Source organism: Alnus glutinosa, chromosome 5 (genome assembly GCF_958979055.1).
Source record: "Alnus glutinosa chromosome 5, dhAlnGlut1.1, whole genome shotgun sequence".
Lineage (NCBI taxonomy): Eukaryota > Viridiplantae > Streptophyta > Magnoliopsida > Fagales > Betulaceae > Alnus > Alnus glutinosa.
In genome coordinates, this window is record NC_084890.1 from 15,480,067 (window position 1) to 15,504,436 (window position 24,370).

Genomic DNA, 24,370 nt, shown 5'->3' on the forward strand with positions numbered 1-24,370 from the left:
GGAATGTTACAAACAGCCCCCTCTTAAATCCCTAGCGTCTTCGCCAGTGCCACGTCATGCAGTGCTCCAGTACCACATGACATAGCGTTACTAAGTGACTTTGATACTATTTGTAACGACCCAATAAAAAGCGCTAGCCACATTTGCACTATCACCCAAAAATGACTAGTCAATTTGAAGCTTCCCTAGAATTCCTTATCAAGCCCAGTTTCACCTACTAACTAGGTAATGTGAGACTTAACACTTATAACTATCTTTTATAAATCACTCACTCTATGTGAGCTAATTTATCTCTTCTCAATATGGAATCAAGATGTTGCAGAGGTGGGAGGGGAAGAGGGAGCTGAGAATGAGACAAGGGAAAAACGTTGAAGGGAGAGAAAAATGTATTTTGTGAATCAACAAAGGAATGAGAAAACTACAATGTTACTCAATGCATTAGGTAGTATTGTAGCGTTCCTAATGTTTAAGGAACATATAAGGAAGCTGTTGTAGGGAGGGTTTTATGATTTTCTTTTAGACATTTTTCTCTATATTTAGGAAATAGAAGATGCTATGAAGTATCTGCTGTGAATACTCTAAGGTACCAAAATTCCTTATTAAGTAAGTTATGATTTTCATATATGGCGTAACGATCTAGACACTATCTTAGAAAACAGCTTGGTAAAATAAACTCTTTAACCACATGATAATATATCATTGAGTAATGCTAAATATAAGACTCATGTCTCTCTTGAATTCGTAATAAATCACTATTTAATTTTAATCTGATGGTATTTTTAAAAGATAATTAATTTTGAAAGGACACAAAGAGGACCTGAGCTGGCGTTTAGCATTGCTCTATATCATTTGTTAGAAAATGTTTTTTCTTAGAAAACCTTAGACAAACATCTCAATTGTGTACGTACCCAACGAACCAACCCTGCCAATTGGGATGAGTTAAATCATCTCTTATTTTTAGAGAGATTAAAAAGGAATTCCATTTGAGTGAAAAAAGAAGAATATCTTTAAATTTTAAATATTCATATATCTTGCAGTATATATGTTGTTTAGTTACTAGAATTGATTTTCTAAGAATTCAACTTAGTGATTCACATATTGAGTATCATATTCACACACACACACAAACAAACTATAAGCATTGTATATATATATAATAAGGTACTCCCATTTGCTTATTGACATTTCAATACGAGTAGAATGATCATAATTTAATAATTGAAAGATGGGATGAAGATAATGTCACTGATAAAAGTTTAAGATAATGTAAGGGACAAATGTGGGACACATGGAGAGAGAGAGAGAGAGAGAGATTCTTCTAGAAAGAAAGACAATTGGACAATTTTTTCCTTACAAGTTTACTATTAGATAGCCTCTGTCATGGAAAATGAAGAAGTAGCACACCATTACATGGGGGGAGAGAGAGAGAAGGCTCTATAATTTCACTATTGAGATAAATCCCATTAAAGAAGATAAGTAAAAGTAGTAATGATATTTAAGGGATAGGATTGCACTTCTCCAACTCTTTCCTTTATGCCCCACCAACTAAATTCTTAATTCCCATCATAATCTTTAAAAAATCTTTTAATTATAACCTCAAAACATCAGAGAATCCAGACATAAGCAAGGATCACATATCTATTATCCTTGAAAATTAGTGGAAACAAATAAAATTAAAAAGACATATATATTATCTTTGAAAATTAGTGGAAACAAATAAAATAAAATAAAAATGTGTGAAGAACAAAAGAGTACAATCTTTTTCCTTACCCTACACCAATAGGGGTGGGAATTGAATTATTTGGGGGTGAAGGGTGTGCTACTTTTGGGGAGCAAACGTGGATGGGCCCCTATGGCCTGCCTATACCCCCAACAATCTAAATATATATAAAGATTCAAGAAAATTATTTTCCTCAATATCCATGGCCCATCTCTCCTCCATTAAAATCCTCCCACCAGCAATTGTTGTGATCCATGGTTCCATACAAAAGGCAAAAAGAAAAGATAAAAAAAAGTCCACAAAAAAGGAAGAAAGGAGAAAAGTGTGAATTAAATATTATCTATGCTGGAATAGTTCTTGTATTATGTACTACAATCTACTTTTTTACTCTACAAAAATAGCATATACTACAAAAATAGTTCTCTTGATTCTCTGTCTTAAAATAGTGCTCTCTCTCTCTCTCTCTCTCTCTCTCTATAGATTTAAGCCTTTCTCTTTCCAACTATATTTCTTCCTCTCACTCTTATCATTTCTGCAGGCATAGAATACTAATCTCTATGCAGGGTGTCAATTACTTTCTTTGATGAAGTGATCGTGACCTGGTAGATGATGGGTGTGGCGAGAAATCTGTGCTAGGGCATGAGAATCTTCAAGAGGAGTTGCTTTGAGTTCTCCGTCACAGCTCCACCATTGCTGACCGGTGAGTTCTCTCTCAATAAGCCTTCAAGTTGCAATTTTTTTTTTTTCGCATATTCTATCTGGTCTTTTGCCATAGCTGTGCATTTGGTGTGTTTTGCTTTCTGGGTTTAATATTTCTTCTCTCTTTATGCACAATGTTGGACCCTTCGGCCTCTCTCTCTTTCCAGCTTTATGGCTACCTCACTTGTCCTTTTTGCTTCAGTATTATATTTCTGCATGAAAAGTTTTTGTTTTCCTATCTGGGTCTGCATTTGTGTCATTAAATTTCCATTTTTTTTTTTTTTCTTTTTCTAGCGGGCTCACTTCTCATATACCTTTTATCAAATTTTATTTCCTATTTGAGGTTTGAAGACGGTAGAGATGCTGATTGTTTTATGTTTTTCTTTCTTGGGTGCGTCCTCAAAATATTGTTGGTCTCCCGCTTCCTTTTTCTAAGTGCGTGGAAATTGACTTACTTATTGACCTTCATAGCTCATATTAGTATCGTCTCTGATAGAGGAGTTGGAGAGCATGAAGCTTCTCTGTGTAGGAGAGCTTGTTGATTTGGGTCCTTATTTTCTTTAACTTCTTAGATTTTACATTTGGATTAAGTTTTTATTAGTCCGCATTTGTTTTTGACGATTTTATTAGGGGTTTTTTTTTTTTTTTTTTTTTTTTTTTTTTTTTTTTTTTGTGTGGATTAAATGGATTTGTTTTATATTTGTTAATTTAGTTTGTAACAATCATCATGTTTCTTTGCTGTATAATTTGTTGGCATAATTCGAAAGTTTCATGGAGTTCCATTACTATAAGTTTGTTTTTTCTAAGACATTGAATATTATGTAGGAGAGCTGAAAGATGGAAAGGACCAGACTGGATTTAAGATTTCATCACTCGGGATCAACACAATCAGAGGAATCAGCTCTAGATTTGGAAAGGAACTACTATCCTAATCTACCTTTCTCATGTTCATCGCCACATCAACCCTATGCATCAGGTCCTCAGCATTCTGAGAGCAGTGCTGCCTACTTCTCATGGCCTACTTCAAGTCGATTAAATGATGCAGCAGAAGATAGGGCAAACTACTTTGGAAACCTTCAAAAGGAGGTGCTGCCTGAAATTCTGGGGCGGTTGCCAACAGGGCAGCAAGCTACCACCTTGCTTGAGCTGATGACCATTAGGGCATTTCATAGCAAGATCCTTCGTCGAGTTAGTCTTGGCACTGCAATTGGGTTTCGAATTCGAAGGGGCGTGCTGACAGATGTTCCTGCTATTCTTGTCTTTGTTGCCCATAAGGTTCACAGGCAATGGCTCAACCACGTCCAGTGTCTACCTGCTGCCCTTGAGGTGGGGAAATTTGGTACTTCAATCTAGATTAAGCTCAATTCCTTTGGAAGTCCAAATCTTCCTTTCTTTATCCGCATAAGACATAGTGGACTTGCATTCTGAATTATTAGCAGACCTTGATAGTTTGAGCTATGGTTGACTTTCCTGATAGATTTAAAGGCCTTCATTCTCTCCTCATTTTTGTAAATCTCCTAATTCTCTGCCTAACAGCTGTGTCACTCCTCTATAAAATCATGTGCGCTGACTAGTGGTGAACAAGGAAATACTTCCTCTTCCAAAGTATTTCACAAATTATACCCAACTCTCTAGCTACCGAACTATAGAGCAAAATGTGATCTACTGACTCATCTAGTAGCCGCAACACATACAGCACCAATCCACTATTCATTTTCCTCTCTTACGAAAATCGTCCAATGTCAAAATTCTTCCCCATGCAGCCCTCCAACTTAGACTGACATATACTCTTTCAAGGAAATCTAGTGGTTAATTATTTATAATCTTTTGAATCCTCGGTTAATTTGATTGGTCATTACCTACTATCCTAGTCCAAATAACCACCTCTTGGAAATCAACAGACATCATTGAAAGACATTAAATATCTAGAGGGGTTGAAAAATATAAAAAGTATGACCTGTTACACATATCCAGCTTTATAAATGAAATTGGATTGAATATTCAATTTTTTGTTGAGATTTTAAGCTTGCTATGTTATGAAGCGAGTTCATATTTTTTACTTTGGAAGTTGAGGTTCCATTTTGATATTTGTGGCAGGGGCCAGGAGGTGTATGGTGTGATGTGGATGTTGTGGAATTCTCCTATTTTGGCGCACCTGCTCCAACTCCTAAAGAACAATTATATACAGAGCTTGTAGATGGCTTGAGGGGAAGTGATCCATGCATTGGTTCTGGCTCGCAGGTAGTTTGTTTCTCTTTAACAAAACTCCTATTTTATATGCTTGTTAAATTATAGAGGAGACATTTGGATGCAACTTGATGGTGACTAGAGCACAGGTCAGGTTTGTTGATCCAAGGAAATTTGGTGTTGGATCGGTGCTTTTAGATAGTGTTTTATTAATTTTAATTTGTTTGTGTTAATGCAAGAGTCAAGAGTAAACAAAATGGAATTTTTTTGATACTTTGGACCATGAGTATATGTCTAAAAATATCGGTAGGGAGTTCTATTTTTTTTCCCCTGAATCTGGTGAAATTGGAAGAGACGCAATTCAAGTTTGGAATATTTAGATTTTGGAGTCATTAAATAGCAATTAAAGAAAATCAATCTATATGTTACCAACTCTGGTCATTAGCAATATGTATACATTAACAACCATGAGTGTGTGTAAAATCTTGCAACTGTGTTGCTGCTTGAAAGTTCTATTTGTGAACTTAATATGAGAATCTTGGATCTGATTGTCAAATTCAGTTTTTTCAATGAAAAATGAAATCCTGGAATATAGTGCACAATGGTTGTATGCAGGTATACTTGTTTATCAATTATATTTGTATTCGGGTGATTGGGTTGATCTGGGTGCTTTAGCATCCGCCCTATTTACAATACAGCATCCCACAAAAGATAGTGTATGCAACTCTACCAAGTTTTGGAGAATTCTGGAATGTGCCATGTCAAAGCATTGATCAGTCTTTGCTGCATAGAAGTAGAAGTTTCTGAAAATTATTCCCTAAATCTACATTTTGGTTATCAAACTATCTTGTCATTACTATTATTTATCCCTAGTGTTGTGCCATTTTTAAAGTGAATCATGAAGATATTTGTTAAACTTGAAACAATACTAGTAAGTTTATATTTCAACCTTTGTTGTGCTAACCGATGGTAGGTTCTAGAATCTTTTCAATGAAGCGTCTATTACAAATTTAGCTTATTCAACTATGATTTGTTTTTCTTTTATCTTTATATAGATAAAGTGAAAATTTGAAACACTAGGGGTTTTGTCAACCAAGACTTTTTTTTTTTTAAAAATGTTTTATAGATAAAGTGAAAATTTGGAACGCTCCAATAGTGGATCTAACTTTTGTATCTCTTTTTATGAAAAGTGGGTATGTAACTACCCAAATAAGCTATATATACTCTCTTCTAGTATATGTGATAATTGGTTTTGAACAGCTGGATACAAGATTTGGTAATACTGCAGCGTGACGTAGTGAGAAGAAGAATCTAAAAACACAGAAACTCGCAACTCTTCTGTAAATCCTAGAAAACTCAAAGAATTATTGGGAATAGGAGAAAAACTCCCTCAAGATTGTTTTTTATTGATAAAACTGATAAAAAACAACACACTGGGCGGCTACACCATCTTTATTATGCTTAAATAGAAATTAGAGTGCACCTCATTAGAACTCCACCCACCTCGTGTGCTGCCATGTTTAGAATCCACAACCATCTTCCATAAGACTTCTCTCTCATGAACATAACGCCAAAGCCACTTCTCCGAGAGAGCTCGGTTGAACGAAAGTAAATTACGGACCTTAAACCCTCCTTTTGAGATCGGAGAACACACCTTAGACGAATTAACTAAATGGAATTTGAACTCTTCACCAATACCACCCTACAAAAAGTCCCGCTACAACTTTTTTATGCGATTGACAACACTTACTGGGAGGGTAAAAAGAGATAAAGTAAGTAGGCAGATTAGATAAAGTACTTTTGATTAAGGTCACCCTCTCACCGTTTGAAAAATACATCCTCTTCCATCTAGTGAAATGTGAAATGATAAAAACCTAAGCTCTTTTTCAAGTCCTTTGTTTTTTTTGTTTTTTTTTTTTTTTTTGTGATTTGGTTGAATCGAAATATCGAGGCCTTAATTTCTGGGCTGAAAAAGTGAAGTTTTTAGTTATATAGCCCTTTGTAAATCAGCACTGTTTAAATGGCGAATCTGGACCACCTTAGAGTGGGAAGGTAACAAGTACTCACCTGAAGCAATGAGAAGATCTCAACTTGTAACTATTTCACATTTTTTTTTCTCTCTTCTTATCGGTATATTATTTTGTTTGCCTCGATAAGTTAGCACAAAAAAAAGGGTTCTTCCTGAATTTCTTTGGTCCTGTCGCCATTGCTGTTGATGCAACAGCATTGATTAAATACAATCTGGCCTCTGGCTATCTTACATGGTGAATAATTGCATGGCCAACAATTAGATTCCAGATCAATAACGTTTGCTGATGGTTTAGTGCAGATATCTGTGTGATTAACACCACAATTTTATACTTTGGGGTAGACATGAATCTTTCTTTCTTTCTATGTGTGATTAACAACGCATCATAATTTTATGTCTGATTAACACTACAATTTTATGCTTTTAAAGAAGACATGAATCTTCATTTCTTTCTGTTTTATTATATGGGTTACAAGTTTGTTATTAATAAGCACCCTATTTTTAAGAGATTTAGTTGAGTGAATAAATTTCATTTTCTAATTGACCTGATTGTTAACTTAATATATCCTCTGAGAGGGATTGTATAGTATGGAAGCTTGTATTAGCAAATGGCAATGTTACACTGGATAGCTCTAGTGTCATCATTGAGACTAGCACCTCATTCCATGTGGGAAGAAAACAGATGTGTTTGCCTCTTGCCCTTTGATATGGCTATGAGTATTGAATGCAAACCTGTTCCATTCTAATTTCATCGTTATAAATAAATTGTTTTTATGATGTAAATATGAACTTGAACAGCTTGCTGTTTGTTAGCATAGAACAAGACAATTAAGGGTAGGAAAATGGACAAAACAAATTGATTTCATTCTAGATTCGTTATTACACGTAGTCCTGTTAATGAATTTCTCTTAAACGTCCTTTTGCAATTATATCTCAATTAGTGATGTGTCATCATTTTATGCTCTTGTTGATTCAGTGAGGCAAAACATTTCTCAGTTATCTCTTGCACATTTAATAAATGGTACAACGTATCAGGAAACAATTTGATGGTGGCGAGGGATATTACTATTTTTTTTTATTTATTTTTATTTTTTTATTTTATTTTTTTTTTAATTTTTATAACTTGGGTATCCGGGGCTTCAACACAACTAGATCCCCAGGACATTGTGCAAAGCGCCTCCTCCACATGAGTCGGGTAAACCTCAGGCTTTCTCTCGCGGGGGTGGCCTCAAAGAATTGTTTGCACTCAAGGGGATTGAACTTAAACCTGCTAAAATGAAAATCTATAATTTTTCTAATTGATTTGTGATGACCTAGTTAGACATGTATTCTTTTGTTATTGAAAGGTATATTTTAATGAAGTATTAATTAAATGATTAAATTCACAATTTTTTATATCATTAAGTTTTTAGGGTAAGTGGTGATTTAATGTGGTAAAATGTTCTGTTGGAGTGAAGATATAAATGTCTGTGGAATAATATGTAACCTAAGAGTATAAGGAGTGATATGTAAACCTTCTAGAAGAAGGCCATGTGTCCTAGTGAGGTATCCTCCTATAGCTGTCATAATACATAATATTCTTGTATTTTGTCTTTTGTCTTTTCTATTTAATGAATGGAGGAGGAGGAATGAGCTATGCAGAGTCGGTAGCTCCATTCCATCTTATAGCTTTCTTTCCACTTCTCATTTCGTAACAAGTTCAAACCCTGAATCCCTTATTTACCTCATATTTCAAATAAATATTTTATGTGTTGGGCCTCACTTATTAGGCGAAGGGGGTTGATCCCACATGCGATGGGGAGTGTTAAGGTATTAATTAAATGATTAAATTCATCATTTCGTATTAGCTTAAGCTTTTGGGATAAGTTTAATTTAACAGATTTTGCTGAATATTTATATTCCTTAAAAAAAGTGATACAAATCAACCATTATGTGCAATCTTATAATTGTAACAATCAAGTGAGTTTCCTGATATGGCAATTAATTTCAAATGCTTTCTTCCATACTTCATTTTCCATAATATGCTGACATCACTTATTGGTAAAACATAAGTTTGGTGAAAAGGTAATCTTGGAATCAGAAAAGAAAAAGGTAAAAAAGAAAAAGATAAAGAAAAATAAAACCAAGATACTTGGTGTATGCTAGGAAGTCATTTATAGTCTTGGCTGTCTTTTGAAGGTTATGAAATAGGATTTTTGGCTGCTTATATTCTGCTACCTGCTTCCTTTAGCTGGCAAACTGATAGGAACTATATTTGGCAAGTAACGGCTACTGTCAACTAGGGTTCCAGATTATCAATTAGGCCTCGTTTGGTTTGCGGAATGTCTATTCCATTAGGAAAAGGAATAACTATTCATGGGAATAGATGAAGGTGGAATGGAATAACTATTCCTATTCTTTTGTTTGGTTGTAACGGTGGAATAGAACATTGCATATGTATTCTTTTGTTTGATACAGTGCAATACATTGGTGAATGGAATCATATTATAATCAAATTTTCTAAAATACCCTTATAATACAAATATAATTTGTATTCTTGAGAACTTTTTTTCTTTATTTAAGAAACATAAACAATCATACTATGACCTTTTTTGTTTTTGTTTTGTTTTGTTTTTTTTTTTTTATTTTTTTTGTTTTTTTTATTTTTTTTTTAATTTCATAGAGTTCATGGCTTCTTTTTTTTTTTTTTTTTTTTTTCATATACAATTACGCTACAAAATGATTTATAAGGAAAAAAAAAAAAAAAAACACACACACACACACATAATCATCATATCACCATCATAAAAAAATAAAAAAATAGATCATCTGCAAAGCCCTTTTTATTTTATTCTTTTTTATTTGTTTTCCAGCAACAAACATTCATTCTTTGCTTACAAAGTAAAATGATTTATAAGAGAAAAAAAAAAAAAAAAACATAATCATCATAAAAAAATAAATCATCTACAAAGCCCTTTTTATTTTATTATTTTATTATTTGTTTTTCAGTAACAAACATTCGTTCTTTGCTTACAAAGTTTTTCTCAAACATCCGCAAGGCAATTGGAGTTCCCCCGATATTAAGAGGTACTCGTTTTGCTACGTCTAAGTGCATTCTGTAGGCTAAATCATAGGAGGAGGAAAAAAAAAAAAAGAAAAAAAAAAAAAAAAGAAAAAAAGAAAAAAAAGACTACCCCACAACAAATTAAGTTGGGTTGAGAAACAGAGAGAGGGGGATGAGAATATAATTGCAGAGATGGAGAAAGATATTGATGGTGCACTTGAGTGATGAATTTTTGAAATCAGAATTAAATTCTTATTTTGTTTGCGAATTTTGAGATTTGACTTTTTAGAAAAAATTGAATAAAATATGATTTGTTTATAAAAAGTTGAATAAAATATAATTTGTTTTTTAAAAAATTGAATAAAATATGATTTATTTCTGAAAAAAGTAGAATCAGAATTATATTTTATTGTCAAAATTTCGTATCCAAACACACCATGAGTTGAGAAACAGAGAGATAGAGGGATAAGAGACTTGGGTGTTGAGAGGGTTGGGGTTTTTGGGCAAAAGACGAATTTAATTTATTCCCATAGGAAAGGAATAGGTATTCCACTCCTTTTTGAGTGGAATACCTATTCCTCTTCGTAAGGGAATAGCTATTCCGTGGGAATAACTATTCCCTTAAATAATATACAACCAAACAAAAGAATAGCTATTCCGTAGGAATAGCTATTCCTTTCCATGGGTCTAATCCGCAAACCAAACGAGGCCTTAGGGTTTCGGATTATCAATTAGGGTTTCACCAAGGCAGGCGGCTGTCCAATAAGGGAAGTAGCAGCTGGCGCCAATCCTGTCCAGCCTCCAACGGCTATTTCCCCCTTCAACCTATTTTCAGTATGGCAAGACAATAAGTTTATTTCCTTTCCTTGTAATGTTATTTCCTTTCCTTGTTTACCCAAATAAGTTAGCCTATAAGTGTAACCTGAATCCACGAGTTCATCATCAAGAAAATTATCAATAACAAGTCCTTTTGAGTTCCCAATTTTTGGGTTCTTATCACAAACTCTATTGCTTGGTATTTGTAAAGCTTCTTATCCTTGTTTTGGTGATTCATCCATATAGTATTGTGATTTCTGGATTAATCATTATGCCCTAGAACATAGTTAATCTTTTCAACTATCTCAAGCTTAGCTAGGCCTCCTCATTTTGAGACATTATGGCTTTGGGGTTGATCCAGGTAACAAAGAAGGAATCCATAAAAACTTGGGATGCGACACCGTGATAAAATACCACCCACATGATTAGACCATGTCCATTTGATAAAATAAAGGTGCATTAATACGGTGTAATTGGATAAGTTATTAGGAATATGACGGAACGAAAGACCAAGGAAAGAAAGAAGAATGCAACAAAATGTAGGTGCTGCACCAAACACTGGTGGTCATTTATTGTTGTAGATGAATGTGGTCATTATGCTCCAGAATATGGTTAATCTTTCCAACTATCTCTAGCTTATCTATATCTATTAACTTCAAATTGTGTAGTATGTTTTGTTTTAATCATTGGTGGAGGCATTATTTGGTTTTATTTTTTCTATTCAATGATATTTAATAGTATATTTGGTCGAATTCTTTTCAATATCCATTTTTAATTGAAACTAGTTTACAATCTTTTTCCCAGGTTCTTTACTCTCTTTTATGCCCTGAATCTCAATTTTGCTAATGAGATCTGTTGCTCACTAGTGACTTGTGTCTTGTTTCACTCCTGAAATTACCTAATTTCTTTTTTCTTGTGTAGGTTGCAAGCCAAGAGACATATGGAACCTTGGGTGCTATTGTGAAAAGCCGAACAGGAAATAGGCAGGCTGGTTTTCTCACAAATCGGCATGTGGCAGTTGATTTGGACTACCCAAACCAGAAAATGTTTCATCCGTTGCCACCCAGCCTTGGACCTGGAGTGTATCTTGGTGCTGTGGAGAGGGCAACATCATTTATTACAGACGATCTTTGGTATGGCATCTTTGCTGGAACAAACCCAGGTAATGTAGTTTCAATTTGCAGTTATTATTAATTATGTGGACCCATGGCGTCATTAGCAAAGAGCAAGATCTTCTCATTTATGGGCTTGTTATAAATTTATGAATCCCATTGTGGAACCATGCTTCAGTAAAATCCAGGAAGGTGCTATTTTGCTGTCTAAAATTATTATTTGAGATCATTGATTCGAATATGCTTCTTGAAGAAGACTATGAAAAGCTAAAAAAGAATATGAAACTAGATTAGAATACTGGGGCTAGCAAGTGTTCTAATGCTTGTTATGATTTTCATGACTTGCTGTTTTCTCAGAGAGATGGTAGATACTTAATGTTGCTTGTAAAGGTTTTAGGTTGGGGTGTAAAATCATCAAGGCAGGAAATACTTTTGGCTTAAATTTATGGAATTTTTTTGTTATGTATTGCAATATGAGGGAGAGGGCTTCTTTTAGCTTTGCCTGCAGAAGTCTTTATCCTCCTTTTCCTTGTGGATCTCTTGGTTTTGTGCTGGTTTAATCTGTCAAGCTTACTTTGAAATTTGGGAGTATTGTTGATTACTTTGGATACCTTCCTCGTTGGACCTGCCCCTTTTCTATTGAATATCTTACTAAGCAAGATTTTTCGATAATTTCACATATGTGCTAATGGGTTTCTTATTGCGTTCTGATCCCCATACATGCCCATTACATTTTGGTGCCCCTGCAGAAACATTCGTACGAGCTGATGGGGCCTTCATACCTTTTACAGAAGATTTTAACATGAACAACGTAACTACATCCGTAAAAGGTGTGGGTGAGATAGGTGATGTCAACATTATAGATTTACAATCTCCCATTAACAGTCTCATTGGAAGGCAAGTGGTCAAAGTTGGAAGAAGTTCTGGGTTGACTACTGGGACCATACTGGCCTATGCCCTAGAATACAACGATGAAAAAGGAATTTGTTTCTTTACTGATTTTCTTGTTGTTGGAGAGAATCGGCAGACATTTGACCTTGAAGGTGATAGTGGAAGCCTCATTCTCCTAACTGGTCAGAATAGGGAGAAGCCACGACCGGTTGGGATCATTTGGGGTGGGACGGCTAACCGGGGTCGACTAAAACTAAAAGTTGGACAACCCCCAGAAAACTGGACTAGTGGAGTTGATCTTGGGCGCCTTCTTGAGCTTCTTGAACTTGATCTCATCACAACCAGTGGAGGGCTTCAAGGTTTGTGCTTCTGAGCCATACTTTTTATTTTTTTATTTTTTTTGGTATGTAGCTTCCTGGTTACTTCTGTGGCCAGTTTTGTGCGGAATGAAGGGGAATACTTCTCATATCACCCAAAGCAAGGATAAGTTTATGTATATAACGTTTTGGTTAAGTACTTAATTACAGTTGACCCTCTGACTTGGCCCTAATTTTTATTTCTTCCAAGGAGTTTGGATTGTAGCAATGTTATCTTAGTATGAAGATCCTTCAGTTGAAAAGGTAGAAATTAATAGCCTTATTGCCCAATGCTACTTCTCCTTCCAAAGATGAAGGTTTGGACTCAAGCTATTATGGGCGTGGCATTTGTTTGTAAGGGGATTGACCACGTGGGTGGCATCTGACCATATTATTTATAGACACAGTTCTGCAAACTTCTTTTGATTACTACTAGTATAAACAATATGGCAAAAAGAGAAAATTAGTGAATCAGAGACTCGTAGAGGGAGAGTTGTGATATTATAGGTAGGCAGTCCCTGCTTTTTTTTTTTTTTTTTGATAAGTAATGTCAATTCATTAATAAAGTGCAGAGGGACGCAACCCTAATAATACACAAGGAGTATATAACAGTACCCTTGTTTATTCTTGGAATACTGTCTTGTTCATACAAGTTTTCCTAGAAAGCACAAAAAGTCGTGCTAGTCACTTCCAATTTCCCATTCTTTTCAGTTGATGGTGTTAAATGGTTGGGTGTAAAAGAAACATTTACCGAGAACTATTGGGTTAACATTGCTAGAATTGAAACTAGGTCAAAATTGAGGTCACTGTTTTTATTTTATTTTATTTTCTGTAAACTTACTTTCTAATTGAAGAATATGCATCTTGTGATTTGGTACCAATCATTCATTCACCCAAGAGATTGCCTGGAAGATTAGGCTTTGGCATGTAATTTTTGTAGAGCATTTATCTTATCTTATCTAGGACCAAGCTATAGGGTTCAAATCTCTCTTATAATTGTGATACCCTGGTTAAGAGGAATATTCAAGCATAGATGACATGCTTTTACATGCTGCTAAGTATACTCATTTTGGGTTTAATGATGAGAATTTCGAGATAAGATAGAGTGTTAAGCCTGATTGGTTGGTATTAATCAGCTGAAAGAGACATGCATTGAGAAAACTTGTGAGGTCACTCCTCTTGGGAGAAGGGGTGGAAGTATGTGATTGCAAAATATTCTCTGCATACCCAAAATATCGTCTGCATATTTATTACTGACTAGTGATAATTTCTTAATTGTTTTATGGTAATATAGTTGCATTGCAAGAGCAGAGGAATGCTTCAGCAGCAGGGATGGGTTCTACAGTTGGGGAGTCATCTCCTGCTGACCGGGTGCCATCAAAAGATAAACTTGAACAGATCTTTGAGCCACTTGGTTTGAATCTCGAGCATGTTCCAGTTGAAAGTGAGTCCTATCATGGACAGAATCTACCATTCATGCGTACGGAGTTTCGCATAGAAAATGGGATTGAAACAGCTCCAAATGTAGAGCACCAGTTCATTTCAAGTTTTGCGGCCAGATCTCCAGTTCTTCAAAATAACCAAGAGAATCATCATCCAGAATCCAAAAATCTCTCAACATTGAGGAATGGCTCTGATGAAGAGATTTTTGTTTCTTTGCAGTTAGGTGAGTCTGAATCAAAGAGGAGAAAGCCTTCTAATTCTCCGTTTAACATCGAAGAACCAAAATGAAGTGGGGACAAGACGATGGACTCGTTTTCCTTGGAGGAGCTGTCTTATGATGAATGAATGAGTTATAATTATTCCTCCATTCCGGCTTCAAATTGCTGGGCTATGAAATCTGAATTGCACTATTATCTTTTGTCAAGTGTCAAAACTGCTACAAAAATATGAGGTTCATGCATCCTTTGGATCAATTACCATTCCTTTTAGCATGTTTTGGTGAAGGTTACAACAATAGGTTATATATGTTCATACAATATTTCATAGAGAAATGTGTAGGTGGTACTTGTGTTTAGTTTTTCTTGGATCTGTATCATTTGGTAAAGTCAGTGTACCATAAGCACTCCCCAAATCGGAGTATGAACAGCTACTGAAAGTTAAAGAATGTAAAATGTTATTTTTGGCTAGTGGCTTTTGTTTATTTACTTCCAAATTAGTCTTTTTTTTTTTTTTTTTGTTCAATTGTAAGACACTGTATATGTATCCTACGGTTAATAAAGCAAACTCATAATTTTCCTTGACGAATGTTGTTACTGGATTTCTCAAAGAAGTCCTTAATTTTTGTATTTTTTATTTATTTATTGCAAATTTATGAAGGATGGAGAGAAGGACAAAATTGGACATACCTACTTTCTTCCACTTCTGCATTCTTCTCTCGAGTCTTGTGTCTCTCCTCACGCGCACATACACACTACATGGTGAGTGGTGAGTGGTGTGAGTGGTGAGTGTGCGTGATTTGTATAAGTTAAAAGATTGCCAATTGTATTTAGCACCTCATGTTGCCTAATGATTTCTGGAATCTAGGCCCACATTCTCCATCGGCCCGACAAACAGTCGGCCCAATATCATCTATACAGCCCAAGCGTAATTTTTGGGTCACATAGAAGCCTGCAAACCCAGCAAGGACCTAACTTGAGGCACACACATGTCGCCGAAGGCAACAAATTTCCATGATTATGAAAACTACAAAGCACTCTCGTAAAGAAGGAAAGGAACGTCTACAAAATGGAATCATCTAAAATAAGAGTACTTCAACAAAGACAAGAATATTCATAAGAGCAGTGAATGCAAAAGGAAACTCCCAACATGATCAAAGGCCCACTCGGTCAAATAATTTACTAATTGAGATACTTGCCTTACTAAGGCATCCAATCAAACTAAGACTGCATTTATATAAGGTTGGCTAAAAGCAAGTACCATGTATTCTCTCATGCCTTAATATCTATTTATCTTTTTCATTCTTTCCTTGATATATTTACTGACTTAAGCATTAGAGGTGGTACCGCCGCCCCCTCCCCCTTCGGCGGCACACCACTCTGATGTTTGGTTGTCTTCCAGGGATTCCAGATCAAGGATTAGGCGTGTGTAGTCACGGATGATTTTCTGCATTAACAAAGCATAAAACAATTTTACTCACTTTGATGAGCCGCCATCCAAATGGCCATATACACTTAATCGATTCTCCCTCATTACATATTTCCGAACCGCCTCCAAATGGCTAGGGAGTGGATGTTTATATATATATATTTTAATTTTTTTTTATTAAGGGTATTTTCGTCATTGGGGGCATATTGATAATTTTTGTGTAGTTTGGAGAGATATTGTTAATTAGGTGGTAGTTTGAAGAGAGTATTTGGACTTTTTTTCAAAAAATAATTAAGACAACTAATATACCACGATTGCACACTAACAACTATTTCTAGACCACATTATCGAAAAATCCCTATAATTTATGCATGGTTAGAGGGTTGAAAATTAGAAAAAGCATAAACTCAGGACCTAACCCCAAATAAAATGTCTGAAAGAAATACTTTGAATAATACTTGTTGATATAGTTTCTGGTATGGTGACGTGTCAGCTCCTGATTAGTTCTTTGGGGGTCCGGATAGAGATCTACAAAACAACAGAGGCATGCCGGGGTTTGGCTGGCGGGATTGCTGATCATCTAGTATGGGATGTGTTGATCATCTAGTATGGGATGTACAGTGATTCGGTACAATGCAAATAGTGACTAGGCTTGTCATCCAAACTATTGGTATGGCGTACAGGGCTTGGGTTAGGTGTACTGTGTTGATGCCTAACCTATCCTCTGGCCTGATCTGACCCCGCTGAGCACTTAGGTTAGTAAATGCTGGAGATCTTAATAAATGCTGAAGATTCTATCCACTGAATCCCCATACTCATCGGGGTAGGTGTACTTTGTGTTACATAGGGCAACAACATTCCCGGTTCAACCATCTACTAGCACTAAGCTTCCCACTACCTCAACTACCGAGGTGCACTCTTGGTAAGGTAATTGGTACACCTTCCGAGTACAAATACTTGTATCCGGGCTGTTGTCCATCCGGCTGATTCATTATAGTCAAGGCAGGTCTAATCGGGTTTGTTCTGAACACGGTTCGCTCGGCTTGGGGAATGATATTTCCCCAACAGTTACCCCTTAATTCTCTTATCTTAGGTTTGAGATGAAGAGAATTAAGGGCCAGATCCTTCTAGGGATTAATTTCCCAGCTGTAACTATTTTCGAAGCATTTAAGGTTGATGACGGTCTGATTTTCGAGTCGTTGGGCTCGAGGGTCCGTATTGATGAGGGGCACTTTTTTCGGCGACTCGAAGTGCGACGGTTGAAATAGTGATGGACGCCCCTTCGATTCTTGTGAATGCGTGACCCTTTGGCATATTAATTGTCCCATAATCCGCAAATACATAAATGACTCTTCCCCTATAAATACCCTTCTTTTCTCCCAATTTTCTCAAACTTTCTTCAAACCAGTCTCCTCTTAGAAAATGCTCTCCTTTGAAGATTCTGTAGGTGAAGTCTCCTGCCCAGCTTTTGTTGCCCAAGCTTGTGCGACTGATGCTTTACATCCTGTGCATGCAGGCCTGGGTAGCGAAAGTTAGTGCAGAAGGCTCTTGCGTGTACCCGCAAGCTTGAATCGATTACTGAGAATAGCGAAGTCTCCTAACCGATTTTTCTCTACCCAAGTCTAGGTGTTTGACGTTATAGCTTGCCTTTCCACTGATGGATTCCACGCCGTTGATCGTCTGGTGAGGTTCCCATGGTGCGGGGTCCATTGGTGGAGGCAAGCTATATCTTGTGCACGAAGGCTTGGGAAGGTAAAAGTCGCGCCTTAGACTATTTTCGCACCTTCACAAGCTTGAACTTCCTGTTGGGAGTTCTCAAAAATATTTGTCTTTCTTGTAATGTATTGTAGTTTTAAACTTGTGGCTTCTTGCCCTTTCATGAATATCCATGACGAGGTGCGACGACCCATTTTTTTTTTTATACAAATCATTTGCTTAATCATTAATCTCTTAAAATACAAATGGATCCTCACAGTGGCACGACGATGTGTCGCAAAGCCAACATATGGTACATACCCCATAATATGTACCCGGTAAATCAGAGTACAACATCTACCTACTATGCAGCGGAAAATACAAACCTAATAGCGGAAATCACATCTTAAACGTATATCATAAATTAATAACAATAAGAGCCATTTAACATCTATCTGTTTAAGTCTTTTCTCAATATGAATACATAACAGAAATGGCTTTACACAATAACAAGTGACTTAGGCGTCACAAGCCATAAACAAAACCTATAAAACTGAGGACGCCCATGGTCCCGCAGTTACGACCGTCGCGGCGAGCTCCGGTCATAATATCCCAAATGCACGTCTACGACCCGAGTTCCTGCAGCCAAAGAGACATCATCTATACGGTTGTGGGGGTTTGCCACATCCGTATAGGTGAAATGATGAGTTCACTGCCTCAGTACATAATACAGAGACCTCAGTGATATTAAACTAATTAGGTTTTCGCAATGAACCAACTTTTCTTTTTAGTCTCGTGTACACTATAACAGCTACCAATTTATAAAATTTTGTTTGAAAACCCCCATAGCTGATATAGCAAACACCGACTATTAGAAAACATTTAAAACATACTATGTAGTTGGACCCATACGTAGAAGTTCCAATGGCTTGGAGGCAACCACGTATAAACCCACCTACAATAATACTTTTTATGTTGGTAGCTTAAATGCACACAGATTGAACGTTACTAACTGTGATATCACCGTACCTCAGGGCATTACAACTTCATGTCTATGGCACATAGTTGTCCATGCGGTTACTAGAGTAAAACTCTGATATCCAAGCATTTCTTACCGATGTACCATGACACTCCATCTACCTACTCCCAAGTCACACTGGTATCACAACCAATAGCGTCACAACCAAGTGCACCAAGCTTAAAACATGCCATCTTGCTCTTTAGTACGAGCTTACTATCATTTTCCGAATATGGTTAACACCGAATCCCAGGGCATTACAACTTCATGTCAAGGCACATAGTTGTCCGTACGGTTACTAGAGTAAACTCTGATATCCAGGCACTTCTTACTGATGTGCCACGATAGTTCATCTATCTACTCCCAGGACATTGGTTACTCATACCGAACCATGACAATACTTTTGTACGTCCAAGCTCAATGTTCTTAAATCATGCAACTAGACGATAGAAGTATACATAAGTTCTTTGCCAGTAAAACTCTTAGGTATACAAATACGTCTAGCATCAAAACTACAATATTCTATATCATGAAAACATTACACAATTTAAACAATGATATGCATGCTCATGATTGTCTTTTCATTCCTTTGAGACTTACCCTTCCTTTCATCCTTACGAGGTTTATCCTCCCTTTCATTTTTTTATGCTCATGCTTTATGCTTTACGGTTCAAACTCTATACTCCTATTCTTTGCAAATCATGCTTTCTTCAAATACGATAAACCAATCAACATGAAATTTTATTATTCTACTTTGCATAATTTAAATCTCAACCGCAGCTCACATTCGAACACTTTAAATCAATACAACACATCCCATCCATACATCATTTCATAACATCATTGATATTATTTGAACATATTCTAAAGTACTCAAACCAAGCAAAACAGATATATTCAACATACAGTTGGTTCATATTTATAAAACATATACATTTTTCAATTCTATAATATATAAAAATAACAGTTTCTCAGTGAGTAAAATATCACCTGGCTGCATTGAACTCATGACTCCAACATTTCTCTCGTGTTCTAGTTACTTGGACTCTACATTGGAGAACCAATTAAAAAGTCTTCAATCCGGACACGATCTTGCAAATATTTATGACGTTAGACAACGTTATGGAACCCTATACTCTATGACTCATAAACTACCCGTGTGCTCACACGTCTCATTACCCGCTTCTAAGTCTAGTTAAGCATCCTAAACTATTATTAGGTTAAGCCTTGATTTTAGGTTCGTATTTATTTCTTTTATTATCTATAAGTCTATAATTGTTTATCTATTTAAGCTAACTAAGTGTATTGGGTCCACATACATATAGGTATATACATACATATAGGTATATACATACATATATGTATAGGATGATTATTAAGCTAAGCACAACACCAATACACTTAGGTATTCCATAATACATAGAGAGACGCATTAATCATATAATCACGTTACTAATAAATCCAGAGCTTATTTATTTCCTCCATAATATTACTAATTTACATTTGATGTCTTAAGGTTATTTTAGGGCATATCACAATCATATGACACTTCCACCTTAGAAATCATCTCATTTACAACTTTATTCATTAATTAGGTATTATAGGGCCTTAATGACTCAATTGGTTAGCTTAATCGAGTTAACTAAAATTCCATAACCCTACCCATTTGACTACTTTACTTTTTAATTTAAGCCTTTACTTTCTATTACAACCAATACCCAAAATCCTCATAGATAGTCTCTTAATCAATCCAAGCCCCAAAGCATACTTACAACACTAAAATAACTCATAGTAGGGAACCTATTAGATTTCAATAAATCATTTGAACTCTCTTTTGTATATTGAAAATTGAAATTTGAAATGACTTCTAATTTAAACAACAAGTGTGTGCATAAGTGTCAACAAAAATTAAAGCACAGTGGAAAGTAAATGACACACAAATTTTTGTTGACGAAGTGGAAACTCAGTTAAGAGAAAAACCACTTCGGGGCAGCCAAACCCAGGAATTCCACTATTCAGAAGACATAGCTAGATACAAGACAGTAACACTCACATGTACCGATGCAGTGGTCGTACCTTGATCTCTGACGTGTAACCCAACACGAACGCTTCCCAACCAGGTTCACCTACCTGAAGGAGTCTTCAATGGAACTCCTTACCTTAGAGCCGACCTCTAAGATAGACTTCGGTTTATAGCACAACACACTTGTAAAACGGCTTTAGAGGGATTGATGACTTCTCTGAGCTCTAATGGAATTCACACTGAATTCTTGCAGTTCTCAGTGCCCAGGGGCCTCTATTTATAGGCTGGGGGCTCAAATGAGCGTTAGGCAAAATATACCTGGGCACCGTCCGGACGGTGGACATGGGCAGTCCGGATGGACAACTGTGCGACAAGATTTTCCGAAAATTTCGCTGGAAATCTTTCCTGTTTGAGGACATCGTCCGGACGGGATGGCACATCGTCCGGACGGTCGCACGTCCGCTGCAAGTAATTTCCTTATAAGGTACTCCAGTGTCCGGACGGCTATTCTTCAACACGCAATTTCCATATCGGTAATGCGCGCGTCCGGACCATGATAGGCAGTCGTCCGGACGGTTGAAGTCGAATCAACAATTTCCTTCTTTGATGCACGCACGTCCGGAACACAGCTGTCAGACGTCCGGACGGTCATATTTGAATTGTGATTCTTGCCTTAAGGAGACGCGCGTCCGGACGGGATACCACTTCGTCCAGACGGTTGACTGTTCTTCCCTTTCTTGGAACTTGGAAAGAAATCAGAAGCTGATCGAGTACTAGGAGGCGTCCAGACGTGATGCTGAAACTTCCGGACGGATGCAAGCTGGCACAGAAACTTCTCGATACAGTATGGGGTCCGGACGGAATGAACACTTCGTCCGGACGGACGATGCTGGTCTGTCTAGCGTCCGGACGGGATGACACGTCGTCCGGACAGATGGAACAGTGGACAGATGGGCGTCCAGACGGGATGGCTCGATCGTTCGGATGGCTGACAGGGAACTTGAATTGCTTCTGACTTGCAGACTCTGAATAGTGGAATCCCTGTTTACAGCATCTTTACACTTAAGTGATTTTGTCCAAACACAGAATGAGGCCAAAATACTAACATATAGTACTATTAACCCATTCTCTATTTTCATCCCGTTTGTCATTTACACCAAGAGGATCTAACACATTAACTTTAACATCATAGTTCACTCCAAATCAACACCAAAATACCAATCAATCAACCACAAACATTAACCTCAATCCCTATCACATAAACATTAATCATGCATCATTAAACTACTAATCCAAATCAGAGTTGAATTCCATTAAATCACTCATAAAAATTAGCCCATATATTCCTCAAAGCTCAACTATAAATCACCAAGCTAAGCTCTAAAATTCTTCACATCAAACTATCAAAACTTCAACAATCATAAACCTCAATCATTCACCAAATTCCTTTCCAAAATTGGATCTAATCCAACCCAATATTCTATAATCTACCATAGGGCATTAACCATAAATTAACACCATTATCCCCCAATTTACAAACACAAACCAGATCTGAATTTCCATCAAATTACCCTTCATAATCACTTTTCATTCAAACATCAACCACTTACATTAAAGCATTAATCATAGGTTACAAAAATCAAGAATCAAAACCCATAAAATAAACACCATTCGGCCAACCCAAAGAACCCCAACCAGAATTTTCCACAACAACAACAATCCCTATAAAATTAATCTTCTAAACCAATAATCATAAAAACTCCAAGATTCCAACTTAGGTTAAACTCCAAAGGTTCCATCAACCATGATTTTAAAATACAAACCAAAACCTGACTAGAATTATCAAAACATAAATATATTATCACAAACTCGAAATCCCTAGAGGCACCCATAAAATCACCATCTAAGACAACCATTGAAGACTCAAACACACCAAGAAAACCACCCAATCGGCTAAGGCCCATGGATTACAGGAACTACAAAATCAAAAGCCTAATCAACCAAAATCCATCTTCAAGGCTAAGTATATGTTCAAAATTAACAACTCATTCTGTGAACCAAAACAGACATCAAATATTTCCAAAATATCATATAACTTAACAAGGCACACAACTATAACAAGAGCATCTACCCAACATCCAAGAACTCACTGATTCGGTCAAGAATCAATAATCCAAAATACCAAATCAGTTGTAGCTTCAAAAATTCAAGATTCCCAACCAGTTTTACCCAACAACACCCATAATCAACTCAAGACAAGGAACTGCCAAAATCATAATAAAATCAAACACCCATGACCCATTCGGTTACCCTCAACAATCAATCACTCAAATAAGACCTAAAACTGATTCCCACAATTGGTTCAAGCACAAGAGATCCAATAATTTAGCTCTTGCTTAAACAGGTATAAAGAAATCACAAAGTGGAGTTTGGATCCTAACATGATTTCGTGATTTTTCCCCTATGGCCGAAATCCCAGTTTTCTTCTCCTTCAACTTTTCTTCTTCAACAACACGGCCAGCATCTCTCACGGCGATGATCTCCCTCGATCGATCTCTCTTGGGTGTGCGTGTGTGTGATGTGGAGGGAAGAGAGGGAAAAGAAATGGGAACGGTCTGGGTTTGCAACCAGTGTGTGTGTGGGTGGGTGAGTCAGACAGAAGGAGAGGGAGAGGTAGAGAGGGTTCGGGTGGGCTGCTGGGCCATGCAGAACAGGGAGAGGGAGAGGAGATTTAGCCGATAAGGGAAGAGGAAAACAAGGGAGGGGCTATGCGTGAAAGAGGGAGAGAAGGGAGAAAGAAGGGGCTGTCGGCTGGAGTGTGACAGTGAGGGAGGAAGGGAGAAGAAGAGAGAAAAAGAAGAGGAAGGAAGAAGAGAAGGGATCGGGGGAGGGGGAAGAGGAGAGAAAAAGAAGAAAAGAAAGTAAGAGGTGTGAGAGAGAGTGGGGGGGGGGGGGTATAACCGGATAGGGAAGAAAAAGAAAAGGAAAAGAATGGATAAGGTGGCCATGTGTCACATTGGGATTGGTTGAGAGGATAATGTAATCTTCTCTTGATCAACCCGGTGGTGACATGTGGCAAGCTAGGATTTCCTTTTATTTAAAGCCTCCATCAATTATTTATTATAGTAGGACCCCACCTTATTTTATTTCTATCATTTAGTAATTAATAAGTAACCCCTCATTTATTTAAACCACACCTTTATTAATATAATTAATTATTTATTCAACTACATCTTACTAATGCGATTAATTATGTATTATTATTTTCTAAAGACCCATTAGAAATATTTTATTATTTTATTCCATTATTTATCACAACTCATTTATACGTTGGTAATATAAATATTGTTACTAAAAATCTATCTATTGGTCCCATCAAATTAATAAATTATATTTATTAATTTGCTAAGTTACCTATTATTTTCTTAGTCTTTACACGAGGGGTACTTCGAATCCCAAGCGTTAACTTCATAGCAATCGGTCGTCCGATTTTCTAAATGTCTTCGACTAGAGTGAAAGTGCCTTGTGTCCTCGTGGTATTGCCAGGCTAGCTCCGCTCTTAATTTCCAGGCACGACCTTGATCCTACAACCAAAGGCGTTGGTGAAGTTGGTGTCGTAGATTCTGGGGTGTATATACTGAAGATAGGACATCTTAGGCTTTTGTTCTTTGTTTGTCTTGTGGATTTTTGCTTT

At 36.6% G+C, this 24,370-nt stretch overlaps 1 protein-coding gene and 1 long non-coding RNA gene across 2 annotated transcripts; one reads left to right on the forward strand and one right to left on the reverse strand.

The window, feature by feature from the left end:
* The first annotated feature begins 2,162 nt into the window (after window positions 1-2,162).
* LOC133868463 (protein NARROW LEAF 1-like) lies at window positions 2,163-14,982 on the forward strand. Its single transcript, XM_062305364.1, has 6 exons — window positions 2,163-2,420; window positions 3,245-3,745; window positions 4,517-4,660; window positions 11,416-11,656; window positions 12,356-12,856; window positions 14,148-14,982. Exons 2-6 carry the CDS (start codon window positions 3,257-3,259, stop codon window positions 14,582-14,584), a joined length of 1,812 nt encoding a protein of 603 aa, XP_062161348.1. The 5' UTR covers window positions 2,163-2,420; window positions 3,245-3,256; the 3' UTR covers window positions 14,585-14,982.
* Window positions 14,983-18,025: 3,043 nt separating this feature from the next.
* On the reverse strand, window positions 18,026-23,612 carry LOC133869798 (uncharacterized). The gene is made up of 2 exons (XR_009900542.1): window positions 20,730-23,612; window positions 18,026-18,295 (listed from the first exon to the last, which is right to left on the reverse strand). It is a non-coding gene; the product is annotated as an uncharacterized LOC133869798 (long non-coding RNA).
* Between the last annotated feature and the right edge of the window lie 758 nt (window positions 23,613-24,370).

Bases quoted from the DNA above. Each gene is read 5' to 3' on its own strand.
- LOC133868463 (XM_062305364.1), top strand. From the start codon at position 3,257: ATGGAAAGGACCAGACTGGATTTAAGATTTCATCACTCGGGATCAACA. The intron at 11,657-12,355 runs GTAATGTAGTTT...GTGCCCCTGCAG, and splicing joins CTTTGCTGGAACAAACCCAG to AAACATTCGTACGAGCTGAT. The intron at 12,857-14,147 runs GTTTGTGCTTCT...ATGGTAATATAG, and splicing joins AACCAGTGGAGGGCTTCAAG to TTGCATTGCAAGAGCAGAGG.